Source organism: Podarcis filfolensis (genome assembly GCF_964270895.1).
Source record: "Podarcis filfolensis genome assembly, chromosome: 6".
Lineage (NCBI taxonomy): Eukaryota > Metazoa > Chordata > Lepidosauria > Squamata > Lacertidae > Podarcis > Podarcis filfolensis.
The window spans coordinates 7,503,980-7,525,719 of NC_139609.1; the positions used below are offsets into that span (position 1 = coordinate 7,503,980).

The 21,740-nt window shown below is 46.1% G+C and overlaps 1 protein-coding gene across 3 annotated transcripts in view; it reads left to right on the plus strand.

The window, feature by feature from the left end:
- Positions 1-21,740, plus strand: part of CACNA1E (calcium voltage-gated channel subunit alpha1 E) — a 494,249-nt gene that overhangs the window by 391,656 nt on the left and 80,853 nt on the right. For all 3 annotated transcript variants that reach the window (XM_083621522.1, XM_083621521.1, XM_083621523.1), the window contains 4 exons: positions 2,948-3,113; positions 5,752-5,881; positions 11,147-11,206; positions 15,372-15,478. In XM_083621522.1, the coding sequence (XP_083477648.1) occupies positions 2,948-3,113; positions 5,752-5,881; positions 11,147-11,206; positions 15,372-15,478 (463 nt within the window). The remainder of the gene's footprint in view (positions 1-2,947; positions 3,114-5,751; positions 5,882-11,146; positions 11,207-15,371; positions 15,479-21,740) is intronic.

Sequence of the window (21,740 nt, forward strand, 5' to 3'; positions counted from 1 at the left end):
CTTTCCCAACATCAGGGTCTTTTCCAGGGAGCCTTCTCTTCTCATGAGGTGGCCAAAGTATTGGAGCCTCAGCTTCACGATCTGTCCATAGTTTAGCCTTATTTCTATATGCAGCTACCGACCCAGAACTTTGGTCCATGTGTTGCCTGTTCAAACAGGTATCAGCTCTACAAGAAGTGGCTTTCTCCTGCCCCACTACTTTTTGGAGCTGGAAGTGCTGAGGGCTGAGCCTAGCACCTTTTCTGCCATTGAGCTCTGCCCTAATTCCTCATGTTGTTGTCCTCACTAGCCATTCTTCAGTTCCTTATCTCACCTGCTCCTGATTCCTATCTTCTTCTCGCCTGCTCTGTTGCGTCCATCCCCCTTTCCCATTCCTTCGCTTACTATCTTCCTGTTTCTCTGCCTTTGGTAAAGCTTTATATAAGCATCTTCTGCTCTAAATATAGTTCTCACAGGGATGGGCAACAGTCGGCCTTCATGCAAAGGACTGGCAGCTTTCATGGGTAGCAAGGAAAGGCATCCACACCAATTCTTGCAGGTGCCCTTACGCTTCGGAAGGCTAGGGCAGAGCGATGTAACATGAATTTGCTTGTTTCTATTGTTGTGGTTTCTGCACTGTTTTCAACTTTCTTGGTTTGCCCAACTTTGTCACAGTTATAAGCAGAAGAAGAGCTCTGTGTGGCTCTGAAATTCATTGTTCTTCCTAAGAACATAAGAAGACCCTGCTGGATCAGACCGCTGACCCAGGATGCTGTTCTCACAGAGCAGAACATGAGCTCAAGAGACCTCTCCTCCAGGAAATTATCTAGTCCTTCCCCTTAGCAGTCAAAGGCACCGTCCGAATAATTTGGGAGCTGATCGGTCAGCTTCTCAAAGTAGGTATCTTGGATCTGGCAGCTGTCAGAAACAAGGAGGGTGTTTCTTTAGCATTTGGCCCAGCTGCCTTCTCCTGCTATTCACAAACACCTGGAAGAATGTTCTTCTTCACCTTCCAGGTGAAAGAATTTAAATACAGAGATTAATTAATCAGCATCGCCGAAAAGTGCCTTGCTCAAGTCACTTTTGTTTCTCTTTCCCTGCGCTTGACAGCCTCTCATGCTCTCTCTTACTTTCCCATTTCATCTCCTCCTAATCACCTTCTTACTAACTGCAGAACCAGGAGGTGTGAATGTAAAGCAGCAATCCCTTGCTCACACCTTTTCTGCAGAAATGTCTTCCTCTACCTGCCAGTTCTCCTGTGTTGCATTTGCATTGCAACAGCTGGGGAAGGAAGTGTTAGACAGACAGAGCTGTAATTAGACTGCGAATCTTCAGGCAGCGCAAGAAAAGTGCAGTATGGGCCAATGGGCGCATACACAGTTCAGCTTTAAAAAGGTTTCTAGCCCTTATGGAAGAGGAGAGATATTCCCATTGTTAATTTTCCATGTTGCACACTAGGCTGGTTCTACTAGGTGAAACAGAACTTTGGCCCATATTTCTGCACCTGATCTGGAGAAGCAAGAGAAATGGCAACATAGGCAGCCATAGGCATAATCAAGCGATTATGCATTCACCCACAGTGTGTGGGCAATATCTCTTGAAATCTCGGAAACTAGAATAGTTGCTGAATAAAATGTCAAGTGTTTGGGAGCACGGCTTCCCAGCTTTGCAGAGCTCTTTGTTCTCCCCGTGACTAGCTAGACCAGAATATCTCATGCAAAACAGGAGCAATTGCAGAATAAATTATGCAAATTACAGGCTGCAGAATTCTATGTTCCTTGGCCTGTAATTTGGATTGCTGGTGCGCAGAATGTTGTTGCTATTAATATTGTTGCGTGCCACCCCAATCTCTGAGGGGCGTAAGATTCCAGGGGGGGTTCCAGGAGCTTACACAGGGTTCAGGTTTGAGAATGGGGGGCAGCAGAGACGGTGGTGTCTTTATGATATATGGTTTATTTGCACATATGCAGAACCTGAGCCTGTGATGGAGGGGTTCACAGCATTAACACTCCAAGAGGGTCTTGCTTACCCCATAGCCACAGCCTTGGATTCCAAGAGAAATCAGGCATGTTGTCAGACAAATTGTCATCTGATATATTTGTCATCTGATATAGATCCATTTCCTTTGCTACTTTAATGGCCCATGCTGCGGAGAGAATAATTAGGTGCACTCTTCCCACCTTGGATCAAATCTATGCTTCCAGGTGCCATAAGAAAGCTGCAGAGATAGCGCAGGATAATACGCACCCCGGAAATGATCTCTTTCAGCTTCTGCCTTCTGGAAGAAGGTACAGGGTTATAAAGACTAGGACTAGCCACCTGAGAAACAGTTTCTATCCAAATGCAATTTTGGTTTTAAACGCAGTGTAAGGTAGTCTCTGTGGGAGTATATTGTATTTAATTATGGGATATCAGAGTTTTTAGGGGATTAACTAGGCTGGGATAGCTGGGATAGCAGGCTTGTTGGTTTTAAAATGTCTGATGTAGATTTTTTCAGTTTCGTTGTTCTGTATGGGACAATGACAATAAAGATTATCGTATCGTATCATACGTAGAGGGCCATTGCCTCACCAGGAAGCTAGCCGGGCTGTTCCAGGAATTGAATGCATGCTGCATCCAGGAATTAGAAGGGTCTCAGCATCCTGCCTATCCCCCCTCCTAACACATAAAAATATTTTTAGCCCACAACAGATACAGTCCTGCTAACAGGACTCGGCATCCATTATTTGCTGTGAGTTTATGCAAGCAGTCATTTTTTTGTATGATTGCATCTTTTTAAGTATCTTTAAGTATATTTTTGCCCACATCCCTCCGCCCCCGATTCTTGTTTTTCCTCTGCTCTCTTGTTTTCCCAAACTCTGGGACTATAAGGTAAGTAACGCATCCAGCCTATGAACTCCCTTCAGGCTTTGTGTCAAATGCATTCCCCTCCCAGCCATAGCAGTAACGGGCCTTGTTCACTTTCTAGTTAGCAACAAGACAGATGGAGAAGCCAGCCCTTTGAAGGAGGCAGAGACAAAGGAAGAGGAGGAAGCAGAGGCAGAGAAGAAGAAGAAGAAGCAGAAAAAGAAGAAACCCATAGGCAAACCCATGGTCCCTCACAGCTCGATGTTTATCTTCAGCACCACAAACCCGTGAGATACACTGCCTTAGCTTTTCTGCTTGAAATGCATAATATGTTGGTTTTCAAGCTTGCTTGAAAACACTCCCGGGAACCCTTTACAACATGCCAGGGTTCCACAGAAAACAAGTTGATTTGGGTAGGTTTCCCCACTGAAAGTTCAAGACCCATCGGCCGAGTGGCCTATGAGACTTTGGTGAGCGAAATGGGAACAGTGAGCTGGTTTGTTATCTAGGTGGGAGATGTAAGTTTGAATCACCTTGGTGTGCAAAATGTCATTGTCCTCCTCCCCCCAAAAATCCAGCATCATTTCTGTCATATTCCAGTGAAACGGCAAGTTCTAGAATGGATGGTATTTTGAAAGGTAGATAGAGCACATGCAGCATGCAGGAAGTCTAAGGTCCCATGGCTGACATCTCTGACATCTAAAAGGATCAGGTTGTGGGTGACATGAAAGGTCCAAGAGAGACCATGGGGGGTTGTTGCCAGTGAAAGTAGACAGTACTGGCCTCAGTGGACCCCTTATTGGTTGGGTTCATATAGCGAAAGGAAAAAGAATCGCCCTTCTTCCCAAGGTGTCAGGGTGTGAACTAGCGAAGCCTGGCAGGACAGCTTACTCTATGGTCTCAACCCTTTTATGCCTTAATTAGAGTTGAGCATTTTGGTTATATGAGGCTATATCCATAGCAGCTTCCTCTATTCCCTTCTGTGAATAATGTAGAACACCTCCACCCATCGGACAACTGGACTTTTAAATTGTTTTTTAAAAAAGCATTGTGATATTATAGTGTTGTACCACTGTTACACCATACTACAAAACTTAACATTATAACATTATGGTGTTATAGCACTATACCTATCTTTCGTTAAAAAAAACAAAACAGCAAAGATGTTTTAGTACTAAAAGACTGGTTTAAATAAAATAAATGCGGTCATGAAATGGCACTCAGACCAAAGTGTATAGTGAATTTGTGCTGAGCTTCAGATGGCCTGAGCATTATGCTTTCTGGTGTGGACAGAACCTAATACAGAGCAAAAGTGCAGTGTTCCTGGTAGTGGGCAAACTGGTTTCAAATCCACCTGTAGCTTAAGAGCAATGATCTGTGTGAAAGCAAAGTCACTCTTCATCCTAACCTCTGAACTAAATGAAATTAAATGTTTGCATTTTAATTGGACCCTATTGAAATTGGTGGAATAGAAGCTGCCAATCTCAGCTGCCAAAGTTGCTTTGATTGCGTTGCCTTCCCTCTGCTTAGCCTGCCTTACAAGGTTATCGTGTTGATAAACTGTGACATCGCCATGCATTCCCCTGGGGAAAGGTTGAGTGTTATAAAGATAACATAAACATTGCAATCATCCCTACCATGAGACCCATGGGAAACGAAAGCTTCCCCATGTTGAGTGGAAGGGTCTGAAGCGGGGTTGTAAATTTGTTTGGCTGAACGCGCTTGCAGTCCTCATCACAACTGGGAACCCAGGATGACCAGAGATCGCTGTTGCTAGAGGGACTGTGAGTGTATTAAGCCAAACATGCTTACACTCCTCCTTCAGGTCTTTCTGTTCATTGCAGGAGTGTCAGGGCTGAAGGTGGCTGGTCCAGCACACAGGCAACCCAGGGATAGACTTTAACAACACTCGCAAAGCGCTTTGTTTTTGCGAACATATTAGGGCAGCCAAAATGGAACCATGGCTGTACTGGGCAACCCGATTTGTGCTGTTGCGGGAGGGGTGAGTCTTGCAAGACAAAACGCTGGAGGAGCCACCTAATTGATAGGTGGTGATGCTAGTTCCACCCTATAAAATTCAACATGAAGCCAAGTGCTCCAGCTTACCCAGATTCCTGGTTGTGCTGTTTGCAGGCTTCTAAGAAAAGATATAAGGGACACGGGTGGCGCTGTGGGTTAAACCTCAGAGCCTAGGGCTTGCCGATCAGAAGGTTGGCGGTTCGAATCCCCGCGATGGGGTGAGCTCCCGTTGCTCGGTCCCTGCTCCTGCCAACCTAGCAGTTCGAAAGCACGTCAAAGTGCAAGTAGATAAATAGGTACCGCTCCGGTGGGAAGGTAAATGGCATTTCTGTGTGCTGCTCTGGTTTGCCAGAAGCGGCTTAGTCATGCTGGCCACATGACCCAGAAGCTGTATGCCGGCTCCCTCGGCCAATAAAGCGAGATGAGCGCCGCAACCCCAGAGTCAGTCACGACTGAACTCTGACCAGCTTCTGTGGGAATGATTGCATTAGAGACCAGGCCCAGGTTGAAGTTTTCCTTCATCAACTGGTGCAGTTATATTTATCGCTAAAACTGCTCCTACCTTCAGGTTGACACTGTATTAACACAATTAACAATTAAATTAATACATTTTTCTTTTAAAAATAATTTTGGGGTTTTTTTTAAAATCAGTTGCAAGTATAGATTTGAACCCTGGGAGGAGGGGGCTTTAATCTTTTGCCTCTTGCAGTTGTGCTAATTCTGTTTGCCTCGGCAGAAATTGGCACCGATGAGAAAACGCATGTGAAATACTCTAAACGCGCTGAAATGCTGTGTGAATGCCAAGTACACTGGTATACATTGGAAGGGCCTTAAAGGACTGGAACTGTGTGTGAGAGATCGGTGGCCATCCATCGCACTGACCACTCTGTGTTCTTTCCCTGACAGAATCCGAAGAGTCTGCCATTACATTGTCAACCTGCGCTATTTTGAGATGTGCATCCTTCTGGTGATTGCAGCCAGCAGCATTGCCTTGGCAGCGGAGGACCCCGTCCTGACCAACTCAGAGAGGAATAAAGTGATTACCCTGTTGTTGCTTTTCTGACAATGCTTGCCCCACCGTGAGATCCTAATGTAAATGAGCTCCAGTTCTCCCAGCTATAGGCCCTCTTTACAGTCCAGTATAGAAGTGGGCCACATGCTTACGAGACACACAGAAATTGTTCTCTTTCTGGGCTGTACTGTTGCAGGCCGCTGTTAGAGATTATGTGTTTGAGTGTTCACATATACCAGGGGTCAGCAAACTTTTTCAGCAGGGGGCCGGTCCACTGTCCCTCAGACCTTGTGGGGGGCCGGACTATATTTTGAAGAAAAAAATGAACGAATTCCTATGCCCCACAAATAACCCAGAGATGCATTTTAAATAAAAGGACACATTCTACTCATGTAAAAACATGCTGATTCCCGGACTGTCTGTGGGCCAGATTTAGAAGGCAATTGAGCTGGATCCTGCCCCCAGGCCTTAGTTTGCCTACCAATGACATATACCTTATATATTTGTCTTGATAGATGATAGATTGATAGATCGATATAGATACACACCATCTCCTAACCATCTCCGTGACAATGTAGTGTACACACACACACACACACACACACACACACACACACACACACACACAGAATGTCACAGGGAAAGATTTGCCACAGCATTCTTCTGATTGCAAAAGGCAAATAGTGAACTTTTGCCGGGTGGAACAAAACAGTAGGTTCCCCAAAGTGTTCTTTGCTATTCCGTTGGCAAAGCCCAGTCACTTTTACTTCCCTTCCTGCAAAGGGGCAGAAGCGTGTCTTGGCTAGTCTTCTGCTCTGTGGTGGCAGCTAAAAGTTGGAAATTCTCACAATAAAAAATTCCAGGTAAATTGAGCCACGGAGTTATTGCAGATATCACTGCATGGTGGTGGAGGTGGGCAGCAACCATAGAACTCCATCCCAAGGCAGCCTTTATAGCATGGGTAGGCAACCTAAGGCCCGGGGGCTGGATCCGGCCCAATCGCCTTCTAAATCTGTTCTGCGGATGGTCCGGGAATCAGCGTGTTTTTACATGAGTAGAATGTGTCCTTTTATTTAAAGTGCATCTCTGGGTTATTTGTGGCGCATAGGAATTCGTTCATCCCCCCCCAAAAAAATATAGTCCGGCCCCCCACAAGGTCTGGGGCACAGTGGACTGGCCCCTGCTGAAAAAGTTTGCTAACCCCTGCTTTATAGGGACAGGTGGCTGATCTTGATCTTACACACCAATTAAATACCACCCTGGACTCTTTCAGAGTGGAGTTGGTCCACAGCCAGTGGAGAGTTAAGTCGTTCCCTCTGACCCAAAAAAGAGATTAAGTGTGGAGATAATATGTGGACATATTTCTGTGAGCTGACCAGAGAACACTGGGCAGCACATTTCTAATGGCCAATAGAAAAAGAGTCAGCAGTGGCATGAACCCTTTTCAGATTTGGCTCCTGTGCCTTGGAGGACAGAATGAGGCAAAAGCACAGGTGAAACAAGGGGAAGACTGGATTGAACAAGGACACACCTGTTGTTACGAGGAGGTTTCCTTGGCTGTTGTAGCTTGTCTCCTGGTTGTTGTTGTTGTTTAGTCATTTAGTCGTGGACCAGAGCACGCCAGGCACTCCTGTCTTCCACTGCCTCCCACAGTTTGGTCAAACTCATGCTGGTAGCTTCGAGAACACTGTCCAGCCATCTCGTCCTCTGTCGTCCCCTTCTCCTTGTGCCCTCCATCTTTCCCAGCATCAGGGTCTTTTCCAGGGAGTCTTCTCTTCTCATGAGGTGGCCAAAGTATTGGAGCCTCAGCTTCAGGATCTGTCCTTCCAGTGAGCACTCAGGGCTGATTTCCTTCAGAATGGATGCGTTTGATCTTCTTGCAGTCCATGGGACTCTCAAGAGTCTCCTCCAGACCATAATTCAAAAGCATCAATTCTTCGGCAATCAGCCTTCTTTATGGTCCAGCTCTCACTTCCATACATCACTGCTGGGAAAACCATAGCTTTAACTATATGGACCTTTGTTGGCAAGGTGATGTCTCTGCTTTTTAAGATGCTATCTAGGTTTGTCATTGCTTTTCTCCGTCTACTGTAGTTGCTCCCTTTTGATGGCTGTATACAAGATGGACTGCATTCTGACGTTTAACCCTCACAGTGGAGAAGTCATGAATAAATTCTTAACTAAAACTAAGTTGTCTTAAGCAGCAGAGCAGGGACAGGAAGAGAGGCAAAGAAAGAAAGTCAACACTACCTGGGAACCCTGAGAGTAGAAGATGGGGAGAAGGCTGGCTGTGCATCTTATTTTAACTTCCACTCCTGCGGGAGTTTGCATCTTCTGACTTAACTGTACTTCAAACATTGAAAAGGAGCATTTGTCCCGCTGGGGCTGAGAATGCCTGGCCTCAGCTTCCCAATCTGATGAATCGTTTTCTCTGGTCCCAGAGGCGGGTAATTAGTTAGCCATTGTGCGTAGCAAATTAGCTTGGAGGGGGAAATGATACTTGCAGCGCCGGAGCTTTCATGTCGGAATCATAGCAGTGCTGGGTCCTGAAACAGAGCCTTCCGTGGGTCATCTGTTCCTAGTCACAAGGAGAACCGTATATAGCTTGTCTCCGCTTGATGACAAGTGGGCCTGGAAGAATATGCATGTTGTGTGTGGGGGCTACGCTTTTGGCTGCTCCAAGTGGCACTTTTGTGATTGCTCTGCAGCGATTGCTGTGGGTGGGTGTCAGAAGGGAAAGCCAGGGCGTAGGTGGCATCGGGCATCATTTAAGCTAAGGGCAAAGAGACAGGGAAAAGGCAAGCAGACCAGATGAGAGGCAGCAAGGGGAGCAAAGGGTTTAAGGAAGGCCACAGGCAGCAGACCCCAGGACAAGGAAAAGCACACAGGAGGCATAAGGCACAGGCCTGAAAGCATTGGCAGCCAACAAGGGTTGCCAGCTTTCAAACCAGCTTCTGCAGCTGCCCCTTTGATGGCATGTAGCAGCCAGCCTTCGATGACGCTTAGCTCCGTCACGTTGACCAGCTTCACTTAACGGCAGGAGGAGAGAATCTGTTGTCCTCCAGAAGTCCTCCCACCATCCCTGGCTCTTGCCCATGCTGGCTGCTTCCCCATCCTCATTCCCCATATTTCTCTGCATATTGATGGAAGAAAGAAGCTGGTCTGTCCTGGCATCTTCCTGCTTCCTCTGATGGGGGCTGTTAGGAAGGTGGAGCCAGGGACGCCCCAGGGCGCTTTCTTTTCATGCCAGGGTAGGGCCAAGGAGTTATGATTATTAATCATTATTAATTAAACTGACAGGCAGTACTTGAGGCCTGCATTTATTTTCTTCCTCCCTTGGTGCAAGAATCAGGGCTGCTCTTCGTTCGCATTATTTTTTATAGACACATCTTATTTTAGGAGCTTTGCCTATAATAAAATGATGATTTTTTTTTTTTAATGTAATATGACAGTGTTTGCCCATATCTCCTGTGGAGGCAAAAGAAGGAGGAGGGCCTGAATCTGTTTAAACCAGCCTTGCCTTCTGTTTCTCAAAAATATATCTCTGCTTCTGGGGGCAGCAAAAAAGAATAATTGCGAAAGAAAGAAAGAACTTAAAATGGATAAGTTGCTTCATGCTGCACCATTCAGTCTGATGTGACTCACTTCAGAAAAAAATGAAATTGTTGTTGATGACTAAGGAGCAGTAATAACCAACAGCTGTTAGTAGTGTTTATCGACTCCAGATGGGATAATAAATGGGACAGTGGGCCTAGAGGCCTATATTTTTATGTTTGGTCCCTATTACCGACTTGGTGACCTATTCACTTTGCCCTGCAAACCTGATGCCTTGGTGGAGCACAATCTAGGCAGATTTAAACCCTTTCAAGTCAGTGGCTTTGGTGACAACACCAAGGAGGCACTTAGCTCTCTCCCGATGAAAGCAAAGGGAGTTGAAAGTACTCCTCTGACCAGTGGCGTAGCGTGGGTTGTCAGCACCCGGGGCAAGGCAAGTAATTTGCGCCCCCTAACCCGTGGATTTGCGCCCCCTAACCCGTGGATTTGCGCCCCCTAACCCATTGATTTGCCCTAACCCCAGATGTTGCGCCCGGTGCGGCCCGCCCCCCCTGCACCCCCCACGCTACGCCACTGCCTCTGACCAACTGCAGCCATGCGTTGCCTGTAATTTGCCAGGCCATTCTAGCAAGAATTCCTCATGAAATAGGCAGGCAGCAACCTATTTTTCTTGGAAGAGACCCAAAGGGATCACATGCCAGCACAGTTCTTGTTGAACCTCTGGGCTGATTTCCACTCTAATTTCCAGTGCAAATGGCTTTCACCATTGAGATGCCAGGAGATCATGTGACCCTGCTGTGTGCCCACAGAGGTCTCTGGCCAATGGTAGCTTTTGGATTTTAACGTAAGTTCAGATTGTGCGTCACTGTGGTCTTTTTTCTCGCCATGGTTTTTCCAGGACTACCTGTGTTTCTCTACTTGTATAGAGATTCTGAAACACTTTCTAAATCAGGTCATCCAATAGCAGCATATTATGCCTCCTTTCGCACAATATGCCTGCGCATTGCTCACTTCAGGCCCAGAGATGTTTCTACTAGAAAGTCTGTGTTCATTCTGGGCCTGTAGTGAAGGTTTCACTGATCACTCACTGTCTTTGCTTATTGTGCATTTTAGTATATAAAACTGGTTCGGCATTAGTAAAAGAGCATAGATCAGCCTTTCCCCAAAAATACTTTAGACCAGAAGTTGCCATCAGAATGTCCTCCAGATGTTTCTGGACTACATCACCCATCATCCTTGACATGTTCTGTTGGCTGGGGTTGATGGGATCAAAATTTGCAGAGCACCATGTTGACTGCCCCTGTTTTTGACAGATTCCAGCCAGCCTCAGCTAGAGGCTGTGGTAGCTGGGGCTCATTGCTTTAGTTCCAAACACCAGTTTTGGGGACGCCAACATGGTGTCTTATAGCACCTTCCAGACTTACAAGTTCATTATGGCATACGTTTTTGTGAACTAGAGTCCTTTTCATGTGTTTGGTGAAGTGAGCTGTATGTAGTCCATGAAAGCTTATGCCATAATGATTTTGTTTGTCTCTGAGGTACCACACAAGGCTCTTTATTGTTTCGCTGCAACAGTCTTTTATGCAGGTAAATTGACTGAAGAAAATTTGTGAGCGCCGCTGTTTGGAATTCTGAAAAAGAACATAACAACATGCATATAATACAGCTGATACTTAAGTATGTGAGTGTTTTCATCAGAAATATATCCTTCAGCTTTTCTTCTTCTCTTTGCAGGTCCTGAGATATTTTGACTATGTTTTCACTGGCGTCTTCACCTTTGAGATGGTTATCAAGGTAAGAAACAAGGGAAGGAATCATGAAATCAATGCAAAGATGGTAGGTTTGATATTGCTACAGAGTGCTTTGCCATCATTCCTTTGCGTGGCAACGCATTCCCACCTCCCTGCCCTTCGGACCGCCCAAATTCCAGGAATAAAAAGGCATGTTGTTATGGGTATTGGGTGGTTGTTCGAGATCGATCAGGCAAGATGCCTCACTGGTCTTTTCAAAAGCTTTATTATTGGTGCTAAAACCTTTACAATGCAGAATGCCTCTATTCCATGTCTTGCTCACTCACTAGCAGAATCTGAGAGTGGGCGGTCCTTAAACTTTCCCCAGCAGAGTAGTTTCTTGACCCCCAGCCTACGCCTCCCCTCTCTGCGCGAAAGCCTACTGTGCAAGGAAGGCTTGGGTAAAGGGGGACCTCCCTCCTCCCCGCTTTGCTCAGGCAAGGTGCCCTGGCACCGCCTTGCATCCTCCGAGCCCTGCAGCTCTTCCCCACTAGAAGACGTGGCTTCCTTCCTCCGCTGAGGAAGTGCTGCTTCCCACGATTTTTGGAGGCTCTCTGTAATCCATCTGCCCTTCCCCCTTCAAAGTCAAGTCAAAATATTTGTTCGGCTTTACGCCCATCATGAAATACAACACAACAAATCAAATCAAAACAAATCAAATCAAATAAAACAGCGGACTCGTACAAGCCACAAGTAGTATAACACAGTTCACAACTCACAAGGACAGATATTAGCCATTCATAAGAAAAGTTTAAGATTAAGATTAAAAATTTTAGGCACTACACTAAAATCAATATCTGATGTCATTATAGAAAATTCTTATAACTATCTATAATCAACTAACATTCCATTCCGTCTCTTGTACGAGAGGACGGCTGTTAGGAATTTAGCAACCTGTAGGGTAATATAAGGATCCACATCTTGAAGAACCCAGGCAAGCTGTAGGTCTACTGATTTGACAGCCATAGGCTGGATTATGGAGTTTAGTATACTAGCACGGGCTGAACTGTACAAAGGGCAGATAAACATAACATGATGTAGAGATTCAGATGTTTTCATTTCACACGCACACATTGAAGGGACTTGGCCCTTAGTGAATCTATGTCTCAGCACGTTTGTTGGAAAGACATTAAACCTAGCTCTAATGAAGGCATATCGGTGAGACGCAGCCATAAGCGATGTTAAGTTCCCCGACACATGCCTACTAGGGTTTGGGTAAAATCAGGCCACAACTACTGATGTAAGAGGTTTGGCATAGGCATTATGTAGAACCCACCACCTCCAGCCTTCCAGCAGACAGGACTTACATTTGGGGTCAACCAAAAGTGGAGTCCCTGACCTACGTCAAGGAGTAGGTCCCACAGTGGACTACACTTGGGGAGCAGACAGAAGCATCTCCCCTGGATCTCTTCAATGGGATACCCCTTTTTCGGAGGGGTGGGCAGAGGCTTCAACCTCCCCTCTGTTCAAGACTATGCCTACCCAATGCCTAAGCTGCCAAAGGTGTGACAATTGCTATGAGGATGGCAGACGGCCAGAGCCAATTTGCCAACTGCAAAAATTCCAACCTGTCCCCAAAGGCGGTGACCAGCTATGTCAATAGCAAGGTCCAGCAAAGCAACATGTGTCAGCAAAATAGGGAGGGAGGAAGTGATGTAAAAATTTGGGATTTGGCTTTTGCTGCCCAATTCCCCATGGGGCTCTGAGCCCCCTGTTTCCATGATCAGTCGGAGAAGAATGGATAGAGGCAGGATCCTGTGGAAATCAAGGCAGATACTTATTTTTCTGTTGCAGCAGACTTCCCTCCCCTCCTTGCAAGGAGGGAGAGACCCTGAACAAAAGTGTGCAGGAACCTTTAAAGACTTTGGACGTTGCCCAACCCCCTTAGCCAAAGACCACCCCAAAATCATCATACATACATCACAGAAGGAGGCGGTCTACAGCAGAAATCCTGTCCGCCAGGATACCTGATAATGGTTGCTGGTTGCATTACCTGGGCAGCCTGGCCATTCTTTGGTGATGGTTCATACTTTAGTTCCTGAATCCAGGTCACAGGCTCACCCTATTCATGCACAAATACGCCCTTAAGACAGGATTTGGAAGCAAAAAGACAATGGGAAGGCCTTTCCCATTTGCCTCCCTTACTGCAGAGGAATATTTGAGGTCATTGGGGGGAGTCAAAATGGCTTCAGGATTGCTCTCCTATACTATTTCAGACATATGGTTTCTATATTTAGATATGTGTGCATTTATGAATATTTATACTACATTTGAGACCTTAAAATTCTTATAACAGGAGGGAGGAATGCCAAGGAGTGGGCTGGGCCTGACGCCACATTATTAGGGAGACCCAAGAACTTCTGCTGCTGCGTCACCTTTCAAACTATTTGTGCCCACATGCAAACTCTCTCTCTCTCTCTCTCTCTCTCTCTCTCTCTCTCTAAGTCTTTTCTTCTAATTCTTTGATATGCTGGAGTCCAGTTTCTGAAATTCCTCTACAAGCTGGTGGGGGAATGGGGAAGGAAGCGGAAGGGGCAAAACTGATGAGTTTTCTAGTAAAAAGAAACCCCCACACCAAATAAATCCAAGAATAATCTCACTTTCTCTGCACTTGCTGAGTCTGCCAAAATTAGGCATGGCAAGAGAAGCCGTGGGTGTGAGTCGTTGGTGCGATCTCAGTTTACAGCGACAAGTTCTGTGACTTCCTCTTTGTGGGTGATGAGCGTTGGCCTCAGTGGAACAGAATGTGAAATGGTTTCTCGAGAAAGAGAAAACTGAATACGCCCCCCCTCCCCCCCTCTCTCTCTCTCCTTAAAGCAGAACCTTTTGCTCATCTCTGTCATGTTGCAAATGTCACTCCCACAGAGCAGAGCTTCTAAAATTAGGCACCAGATTGGCAGTTGGGAAGCTAAATTGGCATTCTGGTTTTCATAAGCTCCTAGCGGGGCCGAGGCTTATCTAAATCAGGGCCCTGTGATGAAGCAGGCCCTTTTCCCTGGGCACACCATCGAAAGGTGTATTTTGTATGGCTTGACGGGCCTGGGGAAGAAAACTCAAGGCCCCTCTGCATTGAAAAACTGACCAGCTGATTGCTTAAAGGGAAACTTGCAAGCAAGTCTCCTGAAATACACTCTGAATCGAGAGTGGATTTCATGCTCTTTATTCAGCTCATAGTGGTGAGGAGGAATGGAAGTTCCCCCAGGATGTCTGCTTTATATACATTATTTACACAATGGGCCCCACGTGATTGGCTAATTCCGGGATTCTCCTGTAGGCCAATCAGGTTGTGGATTCACTTCCACCTGGAGCTGGATTGGGTGGCTCCTGTGGACCAATCATACTGCTGCATTGTTCTAGGACCAATCAGATGGCTGCATTCTGAATCCTATTGTTCTAGGACCAATCAGACTGCTGCATTTTGGATCCTATTCAACTCAGTACATAACATCTCCCGTTCCCTTTGCCAATCAGCGAGTGGTGTTCTGAGCCATGCTGCCTCTGAACAGGAGAGATTCCGTTTAGCTATTACGTCTGATAGCTGTTGAGAAATGTTCCTCCCATAAATTCATACAGTCCTTTTTAAAAATAAGGTCACAGAAGCTAGTGACTATATCACTAGCTTTCTGAGGGATCGGACACAAACAGTGAGGATTGGGCCTGTTACATCTACCTCCCTGAAGCTCAGCGCTGGCAACCCACAGGGATGTGTGCTGAGTCCCTACCTGTACTCATTGTATACATATGACCGTATTTCATCTGATCCATCTACTGCAGTTATTAAGTTTGCAGATGATACTGCCATAATGGGTCTAATTAGAGGTGGAGATGAATCAGCGTACAGGGGGGAGGTTCAAAAAGTATCTACATGGTGCCTAGAGAATAACTTGCACCTAAATATTAGCAAGACAAAGGAGGTGGTGTTGGACTTTCGGAGGAAGAGAGGGGAACTAGCCCCATTGTATATCGGGGGCGGGTTGTGTGGAGAGAGTCTCTTCCTTTAAATTCCTGGGAGTTTACTTTAGTGAAGACCTCACTTAGAAAAACAATACAACCATCTTCCATTTTACTGATCAGATGCTTTCGTGTTTACAAAAAACATTTGGTTTACAAAAGTGGCACTTTCCCATTCCAATGGCTTTATGACTAAGTTGCTTCTACCTTTTCCGCAGATGATAGATCAGGGATTAATCCTGCAAGACGGTTCCTATTTCCGAGATCTCTGGAACATCCTGGACTTCATTGTGGTGGTCGGAGCCCTGATGGCCTTTGCCTTGGCGTAAGTGCCTGCACTTCTAGAGCTTTCCCTGTTAGCGTTCAGACTGTCACCTTTCCAATAGCTCTCGCGCAGTCCAGGGCTGTGCTGCCAGTGAAACTCTGGCTCAGACACTCCCCAGGTTGGTATCTATGCTCTGTCAATCCAGTGAATGCCTTTGCCTCTGTCACCTGCTTGAGATTTATTTGTGAGACAGGGGGGTGTTTGCAATGACGCAAGGACATTGCACGAAGGCTGGAGGGGAGGAAATGACACACACAAAATGCAATCTGGAAAGTGAAGGGCTGCCCCAGGCTGCCGCCCCCAGATTGTTGTGGTTTTGCCCCTAGAACATGTGCAGTAGGAATAAAGAAATGAACAGCCAGACATACATAAGCTGGGCCCCATGTTCACACAATCCCATGACTGCAATCATGGAGCAGGAATTCTAACATCCCTCACCCCTTTCCATTCTCTCAGGCATCTACCCATCCATCCATCTATCTTTCCATCCCCTACCCAACCCAACTCATGAATCAGCTTGGCATTCACCCTACAACACAAGAAAGCTATCCCTTCTAAGAGTGCCCAATTGACATATATATTGCACTTTCAAATTTGGAAATATATTCCATTGATTCAATATCAACATGTTTATGATTTTGGCTTCATTGGCCAAGCAGGTAAGACTTCATCCTGGAAACCCTACAAGTACTTTTTTATTTATTCAGCCGGTTCTTTTTCTCGGGGCACGTGTACACGGCAAACTTAAAACTACATGTTACATAGAATCGTAGAGTCAGAAGCGACCACGGGGGTTATCTAGTCCCCTGTCATCCTTTTGCCCAGCGTGGAACTCATACCCACAACCCTGAGATTAAGTGTCTCTGCTCCACCAACTGAGCTAAGGAAGAACCCTGAAGGAACGGAGCTTTCTGAGAGCTCTGAGTCCTGCGTTAGGATCCCTACCTGCCCCTCTAGAAACACAGCAGTTTGGATAACTTGGTTGAAAACAAACTAGTTTGGGTCTGTACTGAGGACACATATCTTCATTACACTGTATATGTAACAAAACACTAGGGTCTTGGGTTGCCTTGGTTTGGTTTGTAAAGAATAGCTGTTTCAGGAAAGGGCAATTTGGAGCAAAGCAGCAGTGCTGAAGCCCTTAGCCCACATTCTCCTTCTCCAAATTCTCCTCCTCACCCCGCAGTCCCTTTTCTGTCTATTATGAGCAATGCTATGTTTGGTCCACGCTGCCAGTGCCTGCAGTCTGAACCACTGGTTGATCACTTACTACTGGGCTTCCTTGTATTCCGGTTGCATCAGCTTGCCCAAAATCATCCTCCATCTGGAAACATACAAAGCGCCATTGCATATCTATCCCTTAGGGCTCATGATTAGTGTTTTGTGTTTTTACTAATTAGCTGCCAGGCAGCTGTTCTGAAGATCAGGGAGCTGCAGCCAGCCACCCCTTATAAGTCTAACTGTATGATACATGTGTTTGCAAGTGTATGTTTGATGTGTTCACTCTTCACATTTTTAGCTGTGCTCTTAATTCTAGGGAGGGAAAATAATGTTGGCAAATGGAATCAAGGCAAGGGGGGGAAAGGGAGGGTTCTGGGATGGCAGAAGGAGTGGAATGTCAGGATAGCAAGGCTGGGAGATGGGATTTTTCCTCTTCTCAGATGCAAATCTTCTTCCAACAGTCTCCTCCTTGTTCCTTTGCTCTCTGGCGATGGCCCATTTCCTGATCTTTTCTGTTTTCTTTCCATCTGTCTATCGATCTGGCTTTTGACTGTACATCCTGGCCCTTACAGGAATGCTTTGGGGTAACTATACTTTTTGTTTCTCTTTGGGGGAATACGGAGTGAGGGAAACATGACTTGAATGGAAGAACCTGGTTTGCTTATGTCTGTTATGTTGCTATCCATTCATATAGACTCGTTTTTCATTCGAGAAAAGTGCTTTATGCAGTCAGGGCTATCAGAAAGTGCTTTGTAACTGCCCTTCAGACTCATTCAGAGAACTCATTATAGGGCAGGCTCTGATTCCGATTCATGCTTTCTGGGGACCACATATGAAATATGAAGCTTTCTGTGCCAAAAACAAAACAAAACCCACACTTCCATTGCGTGGACAGGCGGAGTCCCCAGATCCCGAGCGGTCCCCCCCCCCCGTCATGTGGAATAACGACTCAAGGCAACGTGCTATGGGATTAAATTGGCCACAACTTTATTAAATTTCAAATGTGGGTAGACCTTGGCTCAGGCATTGGGCGTTCTCCCTCCCCAGTCCCCAGCCGGGGACCTAGGGAGCATCAGGGTTATCCAGTGTGTGTGGGGGGGATGGGCCGGCTCTGGAGAACATATGTTCAAGCAGAGATAGCCGCCCCCGTTACGCCGCCGCCGCAGGGGAGAGCAATGACGACCTTTCGGCGTATGGTCAAAGCCTCCCTTCAGAAACCCCTTTAACGGGGAACCCTGGTATCGCCGCCGCAAAGAGGAAGATGGACTAAAGGATTCCGCCCAAGGCCTGATACCGCCAAAGTTGTGACGTTTTGCTATGGGAAAGGCGAAACCTGCCAATGCAGGGAAATTCCTTTCTGGCCCTTTAACAGCGACCTTAACGTAGCAGCGCCCGCATACCTGTGAAGGAAAGTTAACCTGCAAAATAAGACATTAACTGAGGGTGGGTAGGGTGTTAGAAGCTCTGGAGCCAAGTGAGGATTCCCAGGTAAGATCCTCCCTCTATTGTGTGGGCAGGTAATCCCTCCCCTACCTGGCCTGGTCTCCTTGGCAACGCTTCCCCCGGGTGAGATTGGACAACTGACTGAGGTAGGTGGAGACCTCCAGGTATCCCACCTGAGGGAAGGCAAAGCCAAGCCTATGCTGATGGAGCCGCTCCAGATCCAGGGGCTGCGCGCGTCCACGCAAAGGGCACCCCCCGTTTTAAGCGGGGAGCGGTCATTAACACTCGAGAATTGTTCAGCCAATATCAGCCTTGTAACAGCATCTTACTTCAAGTAGTCCTTGTAAAAGATTTTTAAATGTCCAACTCCTGCAATTTTTCACAAACCTTCATACCCAGAATTTTCAAAGCCACCATACTGAGATATGCGGGTAGCTATTAGTCTCAAACCTGCTTGGGAAAGGAAGAACCAGATGAGGAATGACTTTGTGTCTGTGCTGCAGATGCAAAAGGATCTTTGAATCATTATTTACTAGCATGACCATTGGATAAAAGGATCAGCTTGAAGGTAGACTGGTTGATGGGCTCCTTTCAAGAACGGCACTTTGGCCTTTATAGAAGAAAACTTATTCTTGTAATTATTGGGAGTAGTTATTGTGTTTGCATATAATATGACAGCTTTTGCCCACCTGGTTAGTAATTTTAGAGCCAAAGTTCTGAAAATTAACAGTGTTTTTTTGTCAACAGTATGGCATACCCTGTGACATTTCTCCAGTGAAAATAGGGATGTCCCGTTCCATAATGATAATTTTACTATTTATACCCCACACATCTTGCTGGGTTGCCCCAGCCACTCTGGGTAGCTTCCAACATACATAAAAACAGGCACATACTTCCTCATATGGTGGGAATGTCCCAAAATCCAACTCTTCTGGACAGCAATCATACAAAAAATATGCAAAATAACTGAACAAGTATTAGAAGTCACCCCAGAACTGGCCCTACTAAACATCTTCCAAGATAATAATGCCCACTCACATCATAAAGAGCTCATAACCTACCTACTCTCAGCAGCCAGAAGCATCATAGCCAGACACTGGAGAGACCTGTCAGGAGTAAGCATGGACCAATGGCATCAAATAGTATGAGAAACAGCCTTACTAGAAAAACTGACCAATAAACTGAAACTGACATGGGGACAAATAGAAGAAGACACCTTCATCCTGGTATGATTACCCTTTATCACATACACAGCCCAACAAGACAACAAGAATCCACCGACAGCATATGAATCAATCTGGCTAACCTGATCCAAACACAGCTCACTCACACACAAAAACAAATCTCACTACAGCCAACCAAAGAAAACCACCCACCCCCTAGGCCACCCCCAACCCCTCTCACCACCAAGGAAATACAACAACTGAATAGTAAGAGAACCCATACAAGTAAAGCTGACATAAAACCCCACACATACAGTAAGTAGAAGGATAGAAGCAAGGCCACCTCACTCCCCACCCCACTCACCATTCCCCCTCCCCCTCTTCCCCCCTTTTTTCTTCCTAATTGTTTAAACCAGGGGTAGTCAACCTTTTTATACCTACTGCCCACTAATGCATCTTTCTTGATGGTAAAATTTTCTTACCGCCCACCAGTGCTCGATGGAAGGAGGATTCAGCTTGTGCCATAGAACCCCCTACCGCCCACCTAGAATCCTGAAACGCCCACTAGCGGGCAATAGGGACCAGGTTGACAAGCCCTAGTTTAAACCAATTCATGAACCAAGAACTTACACATTGGCCACCAACAATGAAACATGTTGTAGATATTTTCCCAAATTTATTATGCTGTTTTTTTGTGATACACAAATGACAAGAGAAACCTTGGTGTACTTATTTGTATAACATTATTCTTGTTTATAAAACCCAATAAAAAACAAAATACCGTATTTTTCACTCCGTAAGACGCACCTGACCAAAAGACGCACCTAGTTTTTAGAGGAGGAAAACAAGAAAAAAAACATTCTGCGCAGAGCATGTAAGCGGCTCTCGCTTTTCTTGCTTTAAAGCAAGCAAAGCGAGAGCCGCTTGCATGGCTTCTGTCCCGCTTTGCACAGCTCTCACTTTGCTTCCCCATCCCTCCTCCCGCCTCGCTGTAAAGCGCGGCGACACTGGAGCAAGAAGAGGAGGAGGAGACACCGGGACAGGTGCTTTGCTGGCTTTGCAGCGAGGCGGGAGGAGGGGTGGACGGGAGCCATGGCTCCGGCTGCAGAGGCATCCCTCAGCTCGTGACTGCAGCAGCCGCCAAGTGATCCCTTCTGCCGTCCAGTGCATTCGCTCCATAAGACGCACAGACATTCCCCCTTACTTTTTAGGAAGAAAAAAGTGTGTCTTGTGGAGCGAAAAATACGGTACATTAAAACATAATAAAACATTAAATACTTTTTTAAAAAAAAGCCTTCCCTATACAGGAGTTCCTTCAGGGGGCTCAGGGGTCACATAACTCAATGCCCCCCAACATTTCTCCAATGAAAATAGGGACATCCTAAGGAAAAGTGGGAAATTTGGGGATGAAATCAGAAACCGGGATGGCTTCTCTAAATCAAGGGACATCCCTGGAAAATAGGGACAGTTGAAGGACCTGATACAGAGAGATCCAATATTGGTCCTGTTGTGTAGCACAGGGTTGGGGAACCTTTGGCCCTGCAGATGGTCTGAATGACAGTGCTCCCCATCCCTGGCCATTAGATTAGACCCTGCTTGCTGGTGAGCCACAGGTTCCCCGCCTTTGCTATAGCATTTGGTTAGGCCTTCATTATGTGTCTGCTTCAGGCCACAGAGTTTGGGTACTGTTAATGGACAGCAAATTGTCAGTTGTTTTATGCGTTGCTTTCAAATTATTGGTTTGTTGCAGTGGGTGAGACGGCAATTGGATTTAACACCACAGCCAGTCATTCCCGCTCTATTTCCGTACACAGAAACCAGCACACGTCCAAAACAAATGGAAGGCAATTATTTTCTCTTTTATCTCGCTCCCTTTTGTGAACGGAACAGAGGCGACTAGAAGTTGTAAGCCAGAGTAGCTCTGTGAGCTGAAACTCAGGGGAGGAGACCTTCCTGGCCCCAGCAGTCTTGAACTCCGCAAAATCTAGAGCAAAGATGACACCTTGCTCTTCTTCCCACTCTTCCCGATACCTGAGCTGGGTTTTGAGCCTCTAGCTCATCTTCCGATGTTGTTTAAAAGCCGCCATTAAGAAGACAGAACGTTTTTGTTCTCCGTTGCTATAAAGAATAGAGATGAAATTGCAGGGAGGCCCTTTTTAGGTTAAGTATTTGGAGAAACATTGTGAGTCAAGCTAGACAATAAGGCAATTTTTCCACAAAAGCTGCACTGGAAATTCACTGGAAATTCGTAATAGTTGCTTCTCATTTTATAATTTAAAGACACAGGAGCACTCCTGAAAAGCTGTTTCCATATCTGAATACACTTTTGTTTGTTTTTTATTCTATGCGTGTGACTGAAGTTTGCTGGCTTCTTTCCCAGAGGTGTTGCCTGTTTCTTTAGAAAACTCACAATGACAGAAGCTCCTCCTGCCTCA